The following is an 18,405-nucleotide window of genomic DNA, read 5'->3' on the forward strand; positions in this document are numbered from 1 at the left end:
CCGTCTGCATTTCTGTACCAAGAGTTTTGCTGGAGGAAGTGCGTGAGATTCGACAGCGGCTCTATTTCACTTCAGAGCAACCGTGTGATCTGAAATTTGTTCAGCGGGTCTGGGGGCCCCTGCTCTGACGACAAATCCAAAGGCGAGCTCTGTTGGTCAGGTGGGGATCAGGAATAGCAGACTCTAGCTTTACCAGCTCCCAGGTAAGGACCAAGCTTGAGAGGCGCGGATTCTTCGAGGATTTTGTTTGGTTTCCCTGTTCCCCCCAGCTCCGTCCTTGAAAACTGGGAATCCATTTTGAGCTTCCCAGAAAGCTCATTAGAGTTTCACCAAGCTATAAGCTGGTGTTTATAAATTTGGGTTTTTTTTGCCTTGGAAGATAGCAAGTTTATCAAACTATGAGAGAGAGACAGAGAGAGACAGAGCGAAAGAGACCTGCTAAAACAAGAAAACCCTCTGAGCCAGACCGTACATTTAGAGAGCTGTGGTTTTATTACTTCCAAGTCTGAAAGTCTTTCTTTCTGCACTTACGCTGACAGGAACGCTGGCCACTGTGCCCCATGTCTCAGGCAATGCAGTAAGACCTCTGCTCCATCACCTCATTTCATTTTTACCACAACCCTGAAATCAAGGTATCATTATTTTTATCTGGCAAACGAGGAAATTGAGGTTCAGAAAAGTTAAGACCAGCCCAAGACCACAAAACCAGGAAGTAGGAGGAGAACGGTCTCTGCGCCTGTGACTCTCCGAGCGTTGTTTTCCCCTTACCCAGCCAAACCACTTCCCTTTGGTGAGCGATCGGAGCTCTTTGTAGATAGGCCAACAGTGTACCATATACCGATTAATTCTACGTAAACGTCTTTCATGCTTCTATCTTATTATTGTTTGTTTGGGAACTTGGAAACGATTTACTGCTGTCCTCATTCGTGAGGGCACTAACCGTGCTCTCTCCCTTGTGAGTGTGTTTTTTCCATGTTGGGCAATCCTTTTTTTATTGCCCAATCTGGTCGTGTTGGAGCATACACTTGTTCAGCCTGCGACACCTTCCGACTAAAATGAAAATGTTGTGGGGAAGTTGATACCTTAATAAGAATTAAGAACGTATTTGAGTAAAAGACTGGGGGAAAGGAAGTCCCAAGATACGGCCCCCAGCTGGGGTAAGGGAGGCAGGAAAGGGGTGCCTGGCTGGTTCAGCTGGTTAAGTGTCTGCCTTAGGCTCAGGTCTTGATCGTGGGGTCCTGGGATCGAAGCCCACACCGGGCTCCCTGCTCAGCCAGGGAGCCCGCTTTTCCCTCTCCTTCTGCCTGCAGCTCCCCCTGCTTGTGCTCTCTTTCTCTCTGTCAAATAAATGAATAAAATCTTTTTTTAAAAGATGAGGGTAGAGGAGAGATGACATACACAATTACATATGATACGGAGCTTGTCCAGCCACTCAGCAGCTCCGTGACCCCGTAGTGACTTAATCCCATTTTACAGATGTGCCAGCTGAGGCTTAGGCTAACTCCAACCTCATGGGATCGCTGCGAGGATTGCATTTTTGAGCATGTGTATGTGTGCCCTGTCAAAGTCCCGCCCCTGTCCCTGTCAGCACCGCTCTGACTGCTCACCGAGGGCCTCCGCATGTTCTGTGTTCACACACATACCCCATGTCCTCTCCCCCACCGTGCTTCAAGAGCCAAGTCTGAGTTCCTGGGGCTTTCTAAACCAGCTCACAGACTACTGCCACCCAATGGCAGATGTTTTCATGAGCAAAATATTTTGTCAAGAGGAACCTTCTGAAAGAGCTGATTTGTAAATGACAAGACTTAGTGAAAACCTTCTAATAACTCTCTTCCCTGATGAGTACCCAGCCTGTAGCCTCCACGTCTTTCCCTGGAGTGAAGTCTGGCAATGTCTGAGGGCAGTTTCCGCAGGCATTAGGAAGCTATGTCCTTAAACCCTGGCTTTCTCACCATTTTACACTCTCCTGGTGCACCCCTGGTCACAACATCTCCTAGATCAGTGGGCTAGTCTTAGGGGCCAAGTCGTCGTGCCAGGGGGTTGTAAGTAACTGAGTCCAATGCACCTTCCCATTAAGCCAACAAGCATTTATCTTCATAAAGCAGGAGATCAATTCTTTTCCAAGCACCAACCACCCTTTAAAGACGTCCAGAAAAACACAACTATGAGCTGTTCTGGGTGCCATTCAATTTTCCTGCTCTTCTGGGACACGAAATTTGCAGAATGGAGAGAACGTGTATTCAGGGCTCTTGGCCAAGCAAGACCAGCTATCCAGTGCCCCTGGAGAACACATTTGAGCCAGAGCCAAATGGATCAGAGCGAGGAACCAGTTACTTCTGGAGCACTCAGCTCGCTGGGAGAAACGTGAGCTCCCACCGGCAGTGGAGTTACCCAAAGGCCAGAAGGTAGAGTGTCAGGGTCAATAAAGACGACAAGCAGGGACCTTCGTTAACCCAAACACCTTCGTCTCTGAATGAGAATGAGCATTAATTAGGACAAGGAAAGAGCCTTTGTCCTCTATGGCGCTTTCTAGGGCCATTACTTCCCCGCACCTGTTTTCAAAACAAGTGGCTTAACCCTCGACTCAGGAGCTGAAGCTTCTGAGTTCCTGGGTTTCTACGTAATTATCACATCGAAAATGACACTCCACCGAAACGAAAGGGCCAATGCCCAGGATTCAAGGTCACCACACAAAGCTTCTGAGATGAAGCAAACAATCGAAGCCATAAACCGAAGCTCATGAAGAGACTGAGGGCTCCAGTGAGCTTCTGAAGCCAAATGGTGCCCAGCAATAGTTGGACCAGTTTCTAAATTAGAAGGACATGACTACAGAGCGGGGAGAGAGAATGGCTTCCACACCGTCGTTAGGCTGCTTGTATCCGCAGCTCTGGGCACTGCGGTCAAAGCCACTGATTCATCTAGGACTGGCCTGTCAAGTCTTTTTCTTTCTGTTCCATCATCCATTCTCGCCTCCATCCACTTTGTACCTCTGTCCTTGTTCTCTTCAGGTTCCCTCCCACCAACATGCCTTTCCCAAGGCGGCTCTCCACTCCACAAACACAAACTCATACACAGAATTGACATACCCAGACCTTAGTGTCTCTGTGCATTCCGAGACACCACTTCAGAATCAACCCAGCCTGCCTGGTAACGACATGGATTCCCCGGGCCCACCACATATCTACTGAGTTAGAATTTCCTGGAGCTGACCTGGGAACGTTTATATTTTAAACAAGTTCCCCAGGTAATTCTGACGTGTTTGGAAACCAGTGTTTCAAGGGATAAAATCTGCTCTACAAAAGATGAAATGCAGATATGACTTGGTTAGCCTTTGGAAACCACTTGTGTTAGCTCCACTTGATTCGAGACCTTTAGTCTTAACCCATTAAAGTAATTAATTCAGGACTTTGAGTCACAGGACAGATGGTGGATCAGACACTTAGATGGAGATTAGTGGAGGGACTTTCTCGGTTTTGCCGTAAAGCCACTCTGGTTCTGTCCCTCACTGCTACTGGTTTCCAACAGCAGCACTAGCCTGCCAGTTTGGGACAGATCCCAAGAGAACTAAGAAATGGAAGAGTCTGTCAATAAAGAGCTAAACATACATTCTAAGAGTCACCTAGACGTGTTGTCTGTTTTCAGGCTCAAAAAGTGACACAAATCTCCCGTTTTTCCCAGTCCACTTAGAGCCAAGTGTTCTGACCATGTAGGAGTGCAGATTAGAACTTTTGATCAGGATAGAGTGAAAATCAGCATGTAGAGCCTCCAGGCTTGTAGCCCCCCAGGGACTTCCTTTTGCAAGTCAGTAAACCCCAACCCATCATGGTAGCCTGCGTGCGAGGCCCTATGGGATTTGCCTCCTGCCCACCTCTTCGACTTCACAGCTTTCCACCCCTCACCAACCAACCACATTGCAGCTACTCCAGATCTTTATTCCAACCCTCAAAAACCCTTCACTTGCTGTTTCTTCCCCCAGGAAAATTCTCCTGTGGGTTCTTCACAGAGCTACCTCTTTTCATTCTTCAGGTCTTCGTCAAAAGTCACATCCCCAGGCAGTCCTCCTGGATCCTCTGGATAGAGTCCAAGCCATACTTCCATCCCCCATCACCCTTCCCACTGCCCTGGTCACTGACTTTGTAGCACTGGTCACTGTCTGAATTCTTATTTGCTTCCTTCTATTCTTTTCCTCTTTTAATAGAACGTAGGCTCCATGAGGGCTAGAATTTGTCTCTGTCTTATTCACCATTACATCACCAGCACCTAAAATTGTTATTGGCATAGGAGAGGGTCTCAAAAAATATTTGTGGGGCGAAAGAATGGATAGATGGATGGATGATAGATGGATGATTGGAGGAATGACTGGATGGATGGATAGATGGATGGACAGATGGTTGGATGGATGGATGGATGGATGGATAGATGGTTGGATGAATGGATGGTGGTGGCAGTGGGTTAACGGGGAAGGAAAATTGACAGAGTGAGCAGAGATCTCACTTCTCACTTTGTGTTTCTGTAGTGGTGAGATTATGCAATGTTTTACTTTCTGTTTAGATTTTCAGATTTTGAAAAAAAATGTTTTAAAGGAATTTGCAAAAAATGAGGATATGAAAATCATACTGAAATTAAGGGTTTTTCTCTCTTTTTTTTGTTTTTTTGAGGGGTGAATCAGAGGGCCTTTTAGGCTTCTTAAAGAATCTGTGAACACAGAGAAACAAAGGATAGGGATTGAATTGATCATACTAATGGTAGTCACAAAATAACAACAATGATGATACTGGTATATAGAAAGGGTTTAAGACAGGTCCCAGCACATGAGAAATGCTTTGTAACTGTGTGTTGGTTACAATTTCGCTCAATTCTCACAGCAACCCTAGGATGCTGATCCTATGATGAATCCATTCAGATCAGAATGTGGGGTCTGGAATGTGTCTAACTCGCCTAGAGTCACACAGTTAGTGACAGGAGGATCCTGCATTCACTCTGGTGTGAAGTCAGACAGAAGTTGAATAAGGCGCCGTACAATTCATTAATTAATTAATAAGGGGCCGCACAACTCCCATTACTCAGGCTGTGCAACACTGGTCAAGGTAACCCCTGTGCTTAGTTTTCACATCTGGAAAGTGGGGCTAACAAAAGTACCTATTTCTGCTAGGTATTATTGAGACAAATAAGTCAGTTAATGCGTGTAAAGCAACTGAAACAGTATTAAGCATACAGCAGGAATTTGGCAAATCTTAGTCACAATTTAATGATAATTCTGATAATAATTGGCTCCTCAGTAATAAATGGGTACAGTACAATAAAAGAGGTAGTATTGAGCATATAGCAAGAATTTCATACCTCCAAGTTATAATTTAGTAATAATTATTATTAGAATAATCGTCACCCCGGCAATGTTATATTTTCCTATTATACCATTCTTACCACCACGCAGAAAAGAATCCAAAAGAACTGATCATTTAAGCTTTGAGGTGGTCCGCTGAAGAGTAATTGACTCTTTCACCCACAACCTTCCCACACACATCGTTATCCGATGCTGACGAGGCCGCTGAAGAATGAAAGAAACGCGGAGAATTGGTGTCGCCTGTCACAGAACACCCTCCTGACTGTTTGTCTAGATGAGGTAACTGCACAGCTGTCAGAAGTCGTTCCATAGGCCTCACTCCTGACTCGTAATTGCCCTGCGTCTCCTGGGATTTGATGCTAAATCGTGAGGAGTTTTGGTGTCAGTGAGCAGGAAACCTTGATCCTCACCCTTCATCCCTGCGGCGAAGTGAGCACACATTTCGCCCCGTGATTCATCCCATCCCCTAGACCCCTTTCCTTCACGGGCTCAGTGGAAAGGACATTGCCCACATCACTGGCATCATCGTACAGAAGCATGAACTGTGTTTTTAGAGCAAGGATGCTCATTCTGCTAAAAATTCTAGGAGACCAGGGCAGATCCTAATGTTTACTCCCAAGAGGCACATCCTGCTTTAGACATTACCATTTATTAAATTGTGAGCGAGCACAGAGGGATCTAAAAGACGCGACCCGTATTTTCTAGAGCATCACATCGTGTGTGACTGTACATTTTCATAGCAAATATTCAGAAATCTAGGATTGCCTGGGAAGTTGAAGAATCATTACAATAAACATACACACACACACCCCCCACACACAAAACTTCACGAGCATCCTATCCATGTTTTAAAAGTACAACAAAGCAAAGCTCTGAACGAGCCAAGTCTAGTAAATATGGTTCATGAAATCATGAGGGACGTCTTGATCTGAGCCCCTGAGCTCGCCTGCTCACTCCTGAGGCTCGAGCAAGAATTACTACCAGCACATCGCAATGCTCGGTTCTATGGAGATAAAAAATGAGTCAAGAACAGATTGTTGCCCTTGTAAAGTGGGAGCAGGGGCCAAGGAAAGGAAGAGGAGAAAAACAAAAGGTAGAATTTTAGTGGAAGGCACCCCACAGAAGTAAAAGAAGATCAGAGGCGGGTTGGGGACGGTGGTAGGATGGGAACACACAGAGACAGGGAATTTGTAACCCAGTATTCCTGTGGCAGATAGGACACAAATGTCACCTGGTCTAATAACGGTTTTCTTTTTCTGTAGGCGGGCGTACCAGACCATCATAGAGGTCTGGAACAAAGGCATGTAAGTCTTTCCATCTGAGAGATATGGGACACTAGAAGGTTCTAGGGGTAGTACAGCTTCCTCGATGAAGGAGTGGACGTTCATGCTCTCCTGGGCTGCCCTAGAGTTCGGAACCACTGACCATAAACACACATGAAATGAAGTGGAGACGATATTGCTCAGATAATTCATACAAAAGCCATCCACCCATGCATCAAGGATGGCAAAATCCAGAGGTACTCCAGCTCTTCTCCCCCCGGGTATATAAGCTTAGGCAAATTAATTCAACTCAATACGCCTCAGTTGCCTTTTCTGGAAAATGAGAGTCTCGATGCCATCTTTGCAGAGTTATTGGGATTACAAGAGATAAGTATTAAGTACTTATCATGGCTCGTCACGGACATAAGGAAATCAATAATTGATAGCTTTTATTATTATACTGATCATGGTATTGTTAAAGAATCAAGATTTAGTGACTCTGGACCACAGTCTTCTCTTCTATTCAACTAGAGGGTGGAACCACATTTCCAAGAGTACTTAAATTCTAATGTGTCCTCTGTGATTTCACTTTTGCTTGCATGGCCTGAAAACTGCCTCTTTTTCCCTCTGAGTCATGAGTCTCTGATACGTTGCTTTTGGACACCAGAATATTAGAGTAGCAGTCCTTCCATACACCCTGGGTCAGGCCACACTATCCCTGGTATCTTGGACTTATCTCAATGTTTCCTGATATTGCTCAACTTCGGTCTTACTAGTTGGTTTTTCCAGCTTGTCCCTCTTTTTAATTTTTGTCGTTGTTTTTGTTTTCCCACTGGCAGGGATCGGCCAACTTTCTATGTGAAGGGTCAAACAGTAAACACTTCAGTCTTTGCAGGCTACACAGTCTTGGTCAGAACTACTCAACTGCCAGTTAGCACAAAGCAACCCTAGACGATATGCGAATGAATGGGTGTGGCTGTGTGCCAATAAAACTTGATCTATGGGCCCTGACTGTGAATTTCATATAATTGTCATGTGTGTAGAATAATATTCCTTTTGATTTTTTTTCCAGCAACATGAAAACATAAACCCACCCTTGTAGGTCACACCATGCAAGTAGCAGAAAGGATCTGACCTGAGGATGGTCCATAGTTTTCCAACTCATTTTTCAGGGAAAGCTCCCAAAAAGAGATTTTCATCCCTTTCTCAAAGTCTTTCTGGAGAGCTCCTTGCTTGGTCCATGGCCACCCACTCTCTCCTGCTAGGAAGGCTCCATTATCTTCCAAGGATCCCAAGACCTCCGACTCCCCCCTCCCACCACCACCACGCTGAAGTAAGAACAAACCCACTTACCACATGATCATGATCACTAACTTCATCACGATCTCGTTCAAAATGTTGAAGAAGTCCACCATCAGCTTGGCCTGCTCTCCCATCTTCCCCATGGCGATGCCAAAAGCAATGAAAAACCCTATCAGACCTGTTGGGTGAACCACATTACACAGAAGGGCAGATTACACAATGTGTTTCTTCTCCCTCCTTCACCATTCCCGAAGTAGGGAGCCACCTTCTCACCTGCCTGTTGCCCTGTGAATTAGGCATTCGATTTCACATGGAAAATACCTTTCTCCTGGATAATTACGGCATCCCTTAACAATTCCCACAACAGCAAGTTGAACTGTCAGCCGTGTTAGTTCCTTGAAGAAAATGAATTCTGTTTCATTCCAAACTCAAAAGGACTCTCTTCTCTCTCCTCACTTATGAAATCATGGGTAAACAGATTCTATGGTACATAGATTAACGAAGGAAGGCTTGCTGGGACTTGGGGATTATCGTGCAGACTTTGGAGCCCACATTAGAACTGCAGAGACCAATTAGCCAATAAAATCTCTGCCAGAGTTATATGTATGTTAGTTTGGTGTTATTCCAAATTCATGCATAGCTGGTATGTTTCACTGTAGGAAAACCCTGAGCATAAAAGTATTTTTCTCTTGCTACATGCCTAACGTGAGAAGGAGGAATGTTGAAAAGTCAAACGGAAAGCAATGAGAAGTCCAAAACAGTTGGGAAACCCCAACTGACCCAGTTCGTTTGGATTTAACCTGTTATCTATTAATTCTTCATCATTCTTTTCATGGTCAAAATGGTTAGAATGTTCCTTTTTTTTTTTTTTACTGCTTTTTTTTTTTTATAGTATCATAAAGGCAGAACATAGACTTTGTAACTTCCTAGCCCCTCAGCCCTCTTCTCCCTTCACTTCACAGCACTTGACTTCCATCTAAATCCAGCCACAACACAGCCTCTAGGGTCAATTTTAACCCCAGGCTGGAAGGAGGTGAGGAGCTCTGTCCCCAACCAATGGCACTAGGTCCTGAACCAGCCCCAGCACCAACCTTGGGTCTTACCCCTGTGTTGTCTTTGCCTCATTCCCTCCACCTGAGTACCTGTCCTGGGAGGTTGCCACATACTTTGACTCCTCCAAGCTGGGCCTGGCTTCTCTCTCCCTCTACCACTCCTTCTCATTCTTGTCCTCAGAGTCTCACCCCAGCCTGAAGTCTCACCCAGGCCCGCCCAGGGACTGGGCCACTACATGGTTTACAGACATCCTCATTACTGCCTGTCTGGATTTCTGACTACCAGTCACTATATGCCCCCCATCCTGCTCCTGACCCATGATTGCCAATCCTGGGGCCCCAATTCTGACTACTTGCATGAATTGTCAATCAATGCTACTGTCCCCCTGGCCACAGGACCTTGCTTGCTCATCTGACATTTTCTCTGAAATGTAGTATGGCCCATCCTCTACACCCTCTCCTTCCTTCCTCTTCCGTACACCTGCCCTGTCCCAGTTTGGCCAGCCTAATTGCCAGTCCTCTCTGTTACATCGGGGTTCCTATTGTGTCTAGTTACACCTGGAGTCTTGAGTTATACTGGGCAAAGTACAACATTATAATTTGATTCTCTTAGGGATGAATTCTTTCTCTCTGAACCTCTGACTTTACCTTTTCCCCAGCTCCCTCAAAACCACCCACTTCCCCACACCAAGCACATATCAACTCAGATTGTTCAACTATCCTTCACTGGACCCTCTCTCTCTCCAGCAAAAAGAACCCAGCACCTGCACTCAGGATTGTTAATCCCTAGTAGTGAATACTTCTCCTTTTCAGCTCTCACCCAAAAAGACTAGCAAGTGACTTACAAGTGAGTTTTTGGCCATAAAGACAGAGGCTTAGTGAAAATTAGTGACAAGGGAAGAGTGGCCTAGCTCTGCCATCATGTATGGAACCGAATTCGGGCTATTCCCTAGCCCTTCTCTCAAGCCCAGGGAGACGAGTCTTCTAGGTGTGTGGTGAGAAGTAATCTGTGAACATTCTGGCTGAGAAGAGCTAGTATGACCCAGTTAATTCCATTTGGAGATTTTAGGAGAAAAAACTCAAGGTCTCAAAGTCTCAAAGAGCTGGCATAAAAAAGTTCCCCTTGCAGGGTCAGCAGAAACTGGGCCACATCTAACAGTATGAGAGAGACGCTGGAAGGAGCAAACTCTCCCAGGAATTGATTTCATGGCTGGGGTTAGAGTAGGGCTTACAAGTGGTCTGGAGGTTGCTGGGGAGAGAAATGAGTACTTCAAGAAGAGGGAAGCCAGAGCCAAGGTTCTGTCCTCACTTACTGAGATGCCTGATCATTGGGACTTTCCAAAACTAAAAAAAAAAAAAAAAGAAAGAAAAAAGGCCACCTTCTCCACCCTTAGAAGACCAAGGGATTTGTACATGGGAAGTTTCTCAACAGTCTAACTTCCCTTGGCTTTCCAGAACTCAGTCTGCAGCTGCCCACCCTGTCCAGCTTCCATGTCATTTCCCCCTGTCAACATCGCCTCACTAAACTCACTTACTGGAACTGGGTTGGTTTGCTTGAACAAAGCCCCCTTAGACTTGGTCATTGGGGCTGAGAAAGGAGTGAGTTGTGTTGAAACTCCCCAGTGCCGCCCAGGGTCAACATGACTTCCCAGAATCCACCGAGAATCTGGAAACGACCATGAAAGTCTTCTGAATGATTCACCCCAAAGTTTTGGCCTCATTACTCATGGCCTTAACCTCCTCCAGGGTATGCAGAAGACTGTGGGTTCACTTTGCCCATGGGGCTTTGGGGACAGAGTATGATTGGGAAGGTCCTGAAAGGTTCACACATATCTGGGCAGTGGGTGAGACGGGGTGGATCCGGGTAGATGCCGAGGATATTGACGAGCTCCCCTCAGAGAAACTCACCCACTCTGTCCTCTCTCCTTCCTCGTATCGCCCCACATGGTTTGTCGACAATGTTCATTGATCTTCCATTGCCTGCCAAACCAGTCAGCTTATCTCCTCCCACGCTCTCACTTACTCAACCTGCTTCCCGCCAGGCCGAACTGAGAAGATTCCTCACTAAAGCTTCTGCTTTTCAGTGCTTAGACGATCCTTCTTCTCTGCCTCTTTCTCTCAACCATTCTGGGTAAGTTAGGTGTCAGGTTATCAAATTTAGAAGAAACAAACAAACAGGATACCCAGTTAAAATAAGAATTTCAGGTAAACAATGAATATATTTTATTTTAGGGTTAAGTAAGTCCCGTGCAATATTTGGGACATACCCTACGCTAAAATAATCATTCGTTGTTCATCTGAAATTCACATTTAACTGGACTTCCAAAACTTTATCCGACAACCCTACTAAGGACACAAGGGCCTCTGATCTCCTAGACAGCAAAGTGGAAGGACCACTGAGCTGATCCCCTTCTAGCCAGCTCTCCCTCAAATCCTTAGAAGTCTTGCTGGCATGGATCATTCTACCTCTCCCGCCCAGCTCCCCTGTTTCTCCCAGCTTAGGGCCAAATGTTCCTCTTCCTTGTGTAGGGGACACCACTCTAACAGTGGGTGTGGGGTATGTTGGAGAGAGGGCCCAGGGGCTGGAAGGGGAGTAAGCTGAGCAAACAGGAGCCACATGATGGGAGTCTTCGTTCTCTGCGAGCTGTTTTCTTTTTGAGCTTCTCAGCTCTCCATCCACCTTGGAGAGCGACCGTAGCTCGCACACGAAGAGAGCACGCGGCATAGGCTACATGCAATCTCATTTAATACCCATGAGGATCTACAAGAGAAATGCAATCCCATCCCCACTTTACAAGTGAAGCTTGAGAAGTGGAGCAACTTGGCCATAGTCAGCTCTCTGGTGAGTGGTCCATAAGGGATCCAAACCTGGTCTGCCTGCCAAGCCAAAGACCCAAAGCCATGGCAGGCTAGAAAGGCTCCAGGCTAAGGGAAAGGGCTCATTGGAATCCCAAAAAGTTAAACAAGATAATCTCCTTTGGATAACCTCCTTTTTGGCACCAACACCAACTTTACACTCCCGATAGCACTGTATTTGTGTAAAGACTGTGAAAGCCGGGGTGGGCTGCCCCTGTGCCTGGCACAGCACTAACACCCAAGGGCAACTCAAAAAATAAAAATAAACATAAACATAAACAATAAAATAAAGTAAAATAAAAGCTGAAAAAATGAAAAAACTGGATGTGTAACTTCTCGAACCAGACAATCAGAGAAAGTGGCTTATCAACACCACAGAGACTCAGGGAATGTGCCCAATGAAGGTTAGTCCCCTCTCTTTTCCCATAACCAACCCCTAGCTGCCATGCCCCCTCACGGTCCTGCTTGCCCCTCTCCCTCTTCCTTAATCCCTCAACTATCAGTCTCCACGACCCTCACATAGCTCTCCAGAGAGAGCCCCCGCTTCACCTACAGAACAGCAGAGCGGCTGGTTTTCTGAGAAGGGAGTGAGGGCTGCTGAGGGGCTGAGAAGCAGGAAGGGCTGCCATCGTCTCCCCGCTGAGCTGAACACCAGGTTGCCTACCTAAGACATTCATGCCGTCCTTGAACTCCAGGCCCTTCTTGATAACCACCTTCGTTTCCTCAGGCGCCTCCGTCACAGTGTCGTTCAGTAAGGAGATGACAGCGTTGGTGGCATTGCCCTCCTCGTCGGACGGAGGCGCCACCAGGACTTTCTTGGTCACCGTTTGAATCTAATGGAGTGGGGGAAATCGAAACACGAGAGGTTTGGTCGCCAAAAGTCTAGCCACTTTCACATTTTTAAAGTTCCCAGTATGTTAAAAAAATAATAATTAAGAAATGTCAAAACAAGATTACAAAAGTTGGGGAATATTTTATATGTCTCTGCTTAACAAAGTGGTGTTTTATTACACAAATACAGTGGGAAACAATTGTCCTCATCACACGATTATTACAGGATTTATAACTTTCATTTGTATTGTAGTGTGATCCAGTAATGGGACACAAATTTCAAGGTGGGGGACAGACGTCTACTTCTTATATTCCCATGACGGTAGCCCTGCATCTTGGACATAACACCCAGGATCCAACATGGACACGCTTCATTATTGCGAACCCAGTTGGATGACCCTTCTTGCCCCTTGGGAGGGGCCCTGGATCTGGTCAGGAGTAGGAGAGTAAGGGTCTTGGCAGGGATCAGGTGAGACCTCATGGTCCACCTGGTTTGCTCCTTCCTGCCTGGTATGTGTCCGGCAGAGTCTTCACAGACTGACTCTCATTTGGCCTCCTTCCAGAGTCACGCTCTGCTGGGCACCTCCATCCGCCAGATGTACTAGCTGCCAGCAGCTGCCGTGATGGGGATGTTGGCTTATATTTCAGATTAAAATGTAAGGAGAGAAGACACCCACTCCTTCTAGGCAGTGATGCCAAGCCTTGCTCAATGTTTCCCAAGCATCTCTGTGCAAATGGCCTCCCAAGAACCCCTCATGCTATTCCTCGACATCTGTGACATCCATTCTATTTTTAAGGTGCCAGGCACCCTGCATGCAGAGTGCTGCGAAAATTCACATCTGAGTCTAGAGAAACAATACCTCCAAGGGCATTAAAATAGAACTCATGCAAAATCCTAGAATGTCAGTGCTGGTACGTAGTAGGCGACAGATGGCTGAACCCTGAATAGATATGGAAGAGGAGGCATGGGGAACTCAAATGACTTGTCAGTCAACATAGAGCTTTTGGCGGAGCTGGGACTTGAACTCAGAGGGCCTGAGCACCACTGAATTCTTCTAGTCCCTAGGCTCCATGGACCCAATCCACTGAGGCTGGGCCTAACGTGAGCAATGCCAAACTGAACAGCTATCCAAAGTGGGAGAGAAGCAGGATGTGCTCTGTTCTAGGCTGACCACAGGCACCTGTGCAGGGAGGGCGGAAGCTCAGGCTGAGTGTGCAAGGGGAGAACACGGAGCTCATGGCCCCCTTGGTCTGGGCAACATTGGCATGAAGAAAGGACGCAGGAATGATCAGAAGGGAAGCTTCCATGAGCAACAGAGTCACACTCCTAGGGGAAATGGGAGGACCAGAAGCCAACTGTAGAGCTATCCTGGGAATGCTAAAGCAGCCCAGGTTTGAGTTCAAAAGACTCCTGGCCATGGTGCTAAATAAACGGTGGCTCTCAGGGTCACATGGGCAGCCAGGTGCTTCATGTTTGACGTCGATTATCTCTTGTCAACAGCAGCCCCTCAAGGCTCGCAGGGCTAACTGACTGCAGGGCGGACGGCGAGCTAGTTGTGGAAGCAGGATGCAGGAGGAGTTATGTATGACTCCAAAATCAGCTCACAAACGGCACGGGCCAGTGGCTTAAGTTGCAGGCAAGTGATAGGGTTACTGGAACGCAGGCCTCGTCTCTGGCCTGAGTTCTTGATCCGAGCCTATTTGGTCTGGACAACCCCATCTGGGTGCCAACTCCAGTCTCCCCAAGACCAAACCACCAGGGTCTCTCACCTTAGAACCTGCAAAAGCCTGCTCATTGCCATTCCCACCCCCCTTCTAGTCTACCTGCTACCACCAGGTAAGTCTAGCTACCCAGAGCTCTGTCCACCACCAGAGTTGCCAGGTTAATTTCTTAAGAATAGAAAACAGTTGTCTCCCTGCCTCAAACTCTCTTGGAGTAAGTACCCGAGTCTGACCCTGGCCTACCAGGTCCTGCCTGAGCCAGGCTTTTCTTCCCACCCACCCCCAACCCCGTTCCCTCCAGCTTCCACACGCGCTGGCCTTCCTTCCCTCCGGAGCACCTGGGCTGGGCAGGCTCTGCCCCCAGGCCTCAGCCTGGCTCGGTGCAGTCCCTCCCTGTTTCAGCGCGGGCATCTCTCTCAGTTACTGCAGAGTCCACCATCCTGCCCCCAGAGCTCAGAGAGTACTTACCTTAATTTTTTAAATAGCTTGTGTAGTTACCTGACGTTTGCTCTGGTCTGCGTACCCGCCCCCCCACCCCCGAATGTAAGTAAGGTCCATTGGGCAGGGACCCTGATTGTCTCACTGCCTGTGGCGTCCTGGGCACCGTGGAGAGCCTGGCACCCAGGAGGTGCTCACAAATACGGATGGATGAGCGAACACAGATCACCGGATTCCCCGGAAGAGAACACCCAGTGGTCCCTATTCCTGGGTCTGACTACAGGTGGTTAGGCGGCAGCTTACTGCCCGTTGCTCTCCTGGAAACCTCAGCCTGGTCCACCTGCCTGCTCTGTAAGACGCAGGGCCTGGCGCCTGGGGGAAGGCCGCCTCTGCTCTGAGGACATGCACCTTCCTCCTTCCATCCCTGGGTCTCACTCTTGGCGTGAAGCCCCCTCACACCCCAGACAGGCTTTTTGTCGTCACTTCCAGCTGCCTCCCAAGGGCACAGAAGGCACGTCCTGGGCACCCTTTCTCTCTGGTAATGCGATGTCACTGCACAACGATTCCCTTTCTCTGAGCCCTCTTCAAGGTCCCCCTGAGCCCACGGATTGCTCCTAGTTTAAGACCCCTTTCCTCTAGGCTGCCCGAAGTCCAGCTTAAGGAATCTGCATGCCCCCTCGCCCTGAGGGAAATAAACGATCTACACAGGGGCGGCTGGGTGGTGCAGACGGTTGAGAATCTGACTGCTGGTTGGCTCAGGTCATGATCTCAGGGTCGTGACACAGGACACCGTGTCGGTCCCCCCTCTCAGCGCAGGAGTCTGCTTGAGATTCCCTCTCCCTCTCCTTCTGCCTCCTGCTCTCTCTCTCTCTCTCTCTCAAATAAATAAGTAAATCTTTAAAAAGGAATTCTAGGGGCGCCTGGGTGGCACAGCGGTTAAGCGTCTGCCTTCGGCTCAGGGCGTGATCCCGGCGTTACGGGATCGAGCCCCACGTCAGGCTCCTCCACTATGAGCCTGCTTCTTCCTCTCCCACTCCCCCTGCTTGTGTTCCCTCTCTCGCTGGCTGTCTGTATCTCTGTCGAATAAATAAATGAAATCTTTAAAAAAAATAAAAAATAAATAAAAAGGAATTCTACACAATTTTCCCGCTGATTGTCCTAACTCAAAGGGACAGTGACCCTGGGCTTCGCTGGGGGACTAGGGGTTCATTCCTCATAGGAATGTTGCCAGCGGAGGGGTGGGGCAGGGAATGGCTCACCCCTTTTCTACAGTGACCCTGCCACGGGCAGCTCCTGCCGAGACTGCCCACTGACCAGACAGGTCACCGAGCGTGAGCACGGCTCACCCCAGACCAGAGCAACAGCTCCGGGTGCCCGCCTGCTTCAGTCCTGCCTGGCCGACTGTGACGAGGGGGACTCCGTGAATGGACCATGGTCACGACAGGGCCCAAGACGGAGGCCCCCGTCCCTGCCTCCCCAGTTCCACAGCTACACTTCCAGAGTGCTCTTTTCAAAATGTTAACAGCGGACTTGACACCCAGGTGTGTCCATCTCCCCAAAGCAGGCAAATGCATCTTTCTACGTAGGCTGGCAGAAGGGCAGGCCCACTCTGCAGACCAAGCGCCAGGAAGCACCCTCCCGGCCTGCTGCTCTTCACGCCCCAGCCAACCTCCTCGGCTGAAATGGTTTCTTTGACTTTTGTTATTACTTTAATGGAGACTTTTTGTTTTGCTTCTTATTGGTTTTTTTTTAATTTAATTTTTAATTTTTATTGACGTATAGTGGACGCACAAGCTTACATTAGTTTCAGGAGTACGACACAGCGACTGGACCAGTCAGTACATCATGCCCTGCTCACCCCAAGTGAAGATGCCGTCTGTCACCACACAACACTATTACGGTCGCATTGACTATATTCCCTCTGCTGTGCCTTTCGTCCTTGTCTCTTGTTCATCCCATGACTGGAAGCCTGTGTCTCCCACTCCCCTTCACCCGTTTTGCCCATCCCCCACCTCCTTCCCTCTGCCAACCATCCATTTGTTCTCTGTATTTATGTCTGCTTCTGCTTTTTGCTTATTTATTTGCTTATTGCCTTGTTTTTTAGATTGCACCCCTAAGTGAAATCATATGGTATTTGTCTTTCTCTGACTGACTGATTTCACTTAGCCTCATACCCTCTGAGTCCATCCATGCTGTTGCAAATGGTGAGATGCCATTCCTTTTGATGGCTGAGTAATATTCCATCGTGTATATACACATCTTCTTTATCCATGAAGTGCTTTTCTTTAACATAGTTCCGTGCTCTAAGCGCCAGCAAAGTGGCACTGGAAATCAGAGAGCACATCCTAACCCAGACTCATTCGTGTGCAGCAATGGCTGGCAACAGCATTCGGGGGGCAGCTGGGAATGCAGCCTTTTCCTCTAGGCCATCTGTTTCCTAAGCTCATTCTTCTGTGATGCCCTGGAAATGGCTGGAGCACGTTCTTTGGTTCTAGGTGACTTCCCACCTGGGCTCATGAGCACCAGAGTATATTCTAACTTAACCTGAACTTGGGGCTAGACAACAGCCTGGTGAGGGGGGCCTCCACAGCTCTCTCAGTGGTTCCACTCAGCAGAATCATCCATTTTTTTTTAATTATAAGTTTTAAAAAAATTGATCTGCCTGTATGCAGTTGGTAGGAGTACACATTACTACAAACTTTTGTAGAACCATTCTGCAACATCCAGCAAATCCAATTTAAAACTCTTTGGCAAAGCATTAGCACCCAGGAATTTAATTTTTAGAAATACTACACAATCATGAAAAGAGAGAGAGATGATGGTAAAGTCCTGTTAAATAAAAAGCAAACGCAACGCAGCACGTGTAATGCGCTACCTCTTCGGCTGACCTTTTTTTTTTTTTTTTTAGATTATGCACACATGCGGGGCAGTCGGTTGAGCGTCTGACTCTTGGTTTTGGCTCAGGTCATGATCTCAGGGTTGTGAGATCGAGCCCCACTTCAGGCTCTGAGCTGAGCACAGAGTCTGCTGGGGTCTCTCTCCCCTCTCTGCTCCTCCCTGTACTCTCACACTCTCTCTCACACTCTCTAGCTTTCTCTTGCTCTAAAATAAATAAATAAATCTTCAAAAAAAAAAAGATTATGCACACATGCATACCACATATGTGGAAGCAAACAAAATTCCCACCATGATGTTCTAGGGAAGGGAAGTGAGGACTTGATCCCGTAGGTTCACCTACACTGTTTAAATTTTTTACAACCCTCATGTATTACTTCCGCAATTTGAAAAATACCCACTCCCTGGGCCCACCCTAGAGATTCTGATTCTGTAGGGCATGTGTATTTTTAAATCTACCCCATTTGTTCTGCTATAGTACCGACACTCTGGCCCACTGGGCACTCTAGAGGGCTGTCAGCAAAAGTGATAAAAACGTGCCCTTGGACAGCACACTGAGGGGAACCAAAAACAAGTGAAGAGGTAACAGGGAAAAAAGAAAAAGAAAAAAAAAGACAAGAAAGGAGAATCCCAGAGCAAAGAGATGCTAAGTGAGCTGGAAAAAAGAAAAGGAAGGTTAATAACAAAAACGAAAACAAAACAA

The 18,405-nt window shown here is 47.4% G+C and overlaps 1 protein-coding gene across 2 annotated transcripts in view; it reads right to left on the bottom strand.

The window, feature by feature from the left end:
• SLC1A2 (solute carrier family 1 member 2) overlaps positions 1 to 18,405 on the bottom strand; it is a 146,590-nt gene that overhangs the window by 34,142 nt on the left and 94,043 nt on the right. For both annotated transcript variants that reach the window (XM_045808503.2, XM_087854751.1), the window contains exons 5-6: positions 12,481 to 12,649; positions 7,960 to 8,086 (exon numbers count right to left, since the gene is read on the bottom strand). In XM_045808503.2, coding sequence (XP_045664459.2) covers positions 7,960 to 8,086; positions 12,481 to 12,649 — 296 coding nt within the window. The remainder of the gene's footprint in view (positions 1 to 7,959; positions 8,087 to 12,480; positions 12,650 to 18,405) is intronic.

The sequence above is a fragment of the Ursus americanus genome, chromosome 24 (genome assembly GCF_024610735.1).
Source record: "Ursus americanus isolate L20-20 chromosome 24, mUrsAme1.1.p, whole genome shotgun sequence".
NCBI lineage: Eukaryota > Metazoa > Chordata > Mammalia > Carnivora > Ursidae > Ursus > Ursus americanus.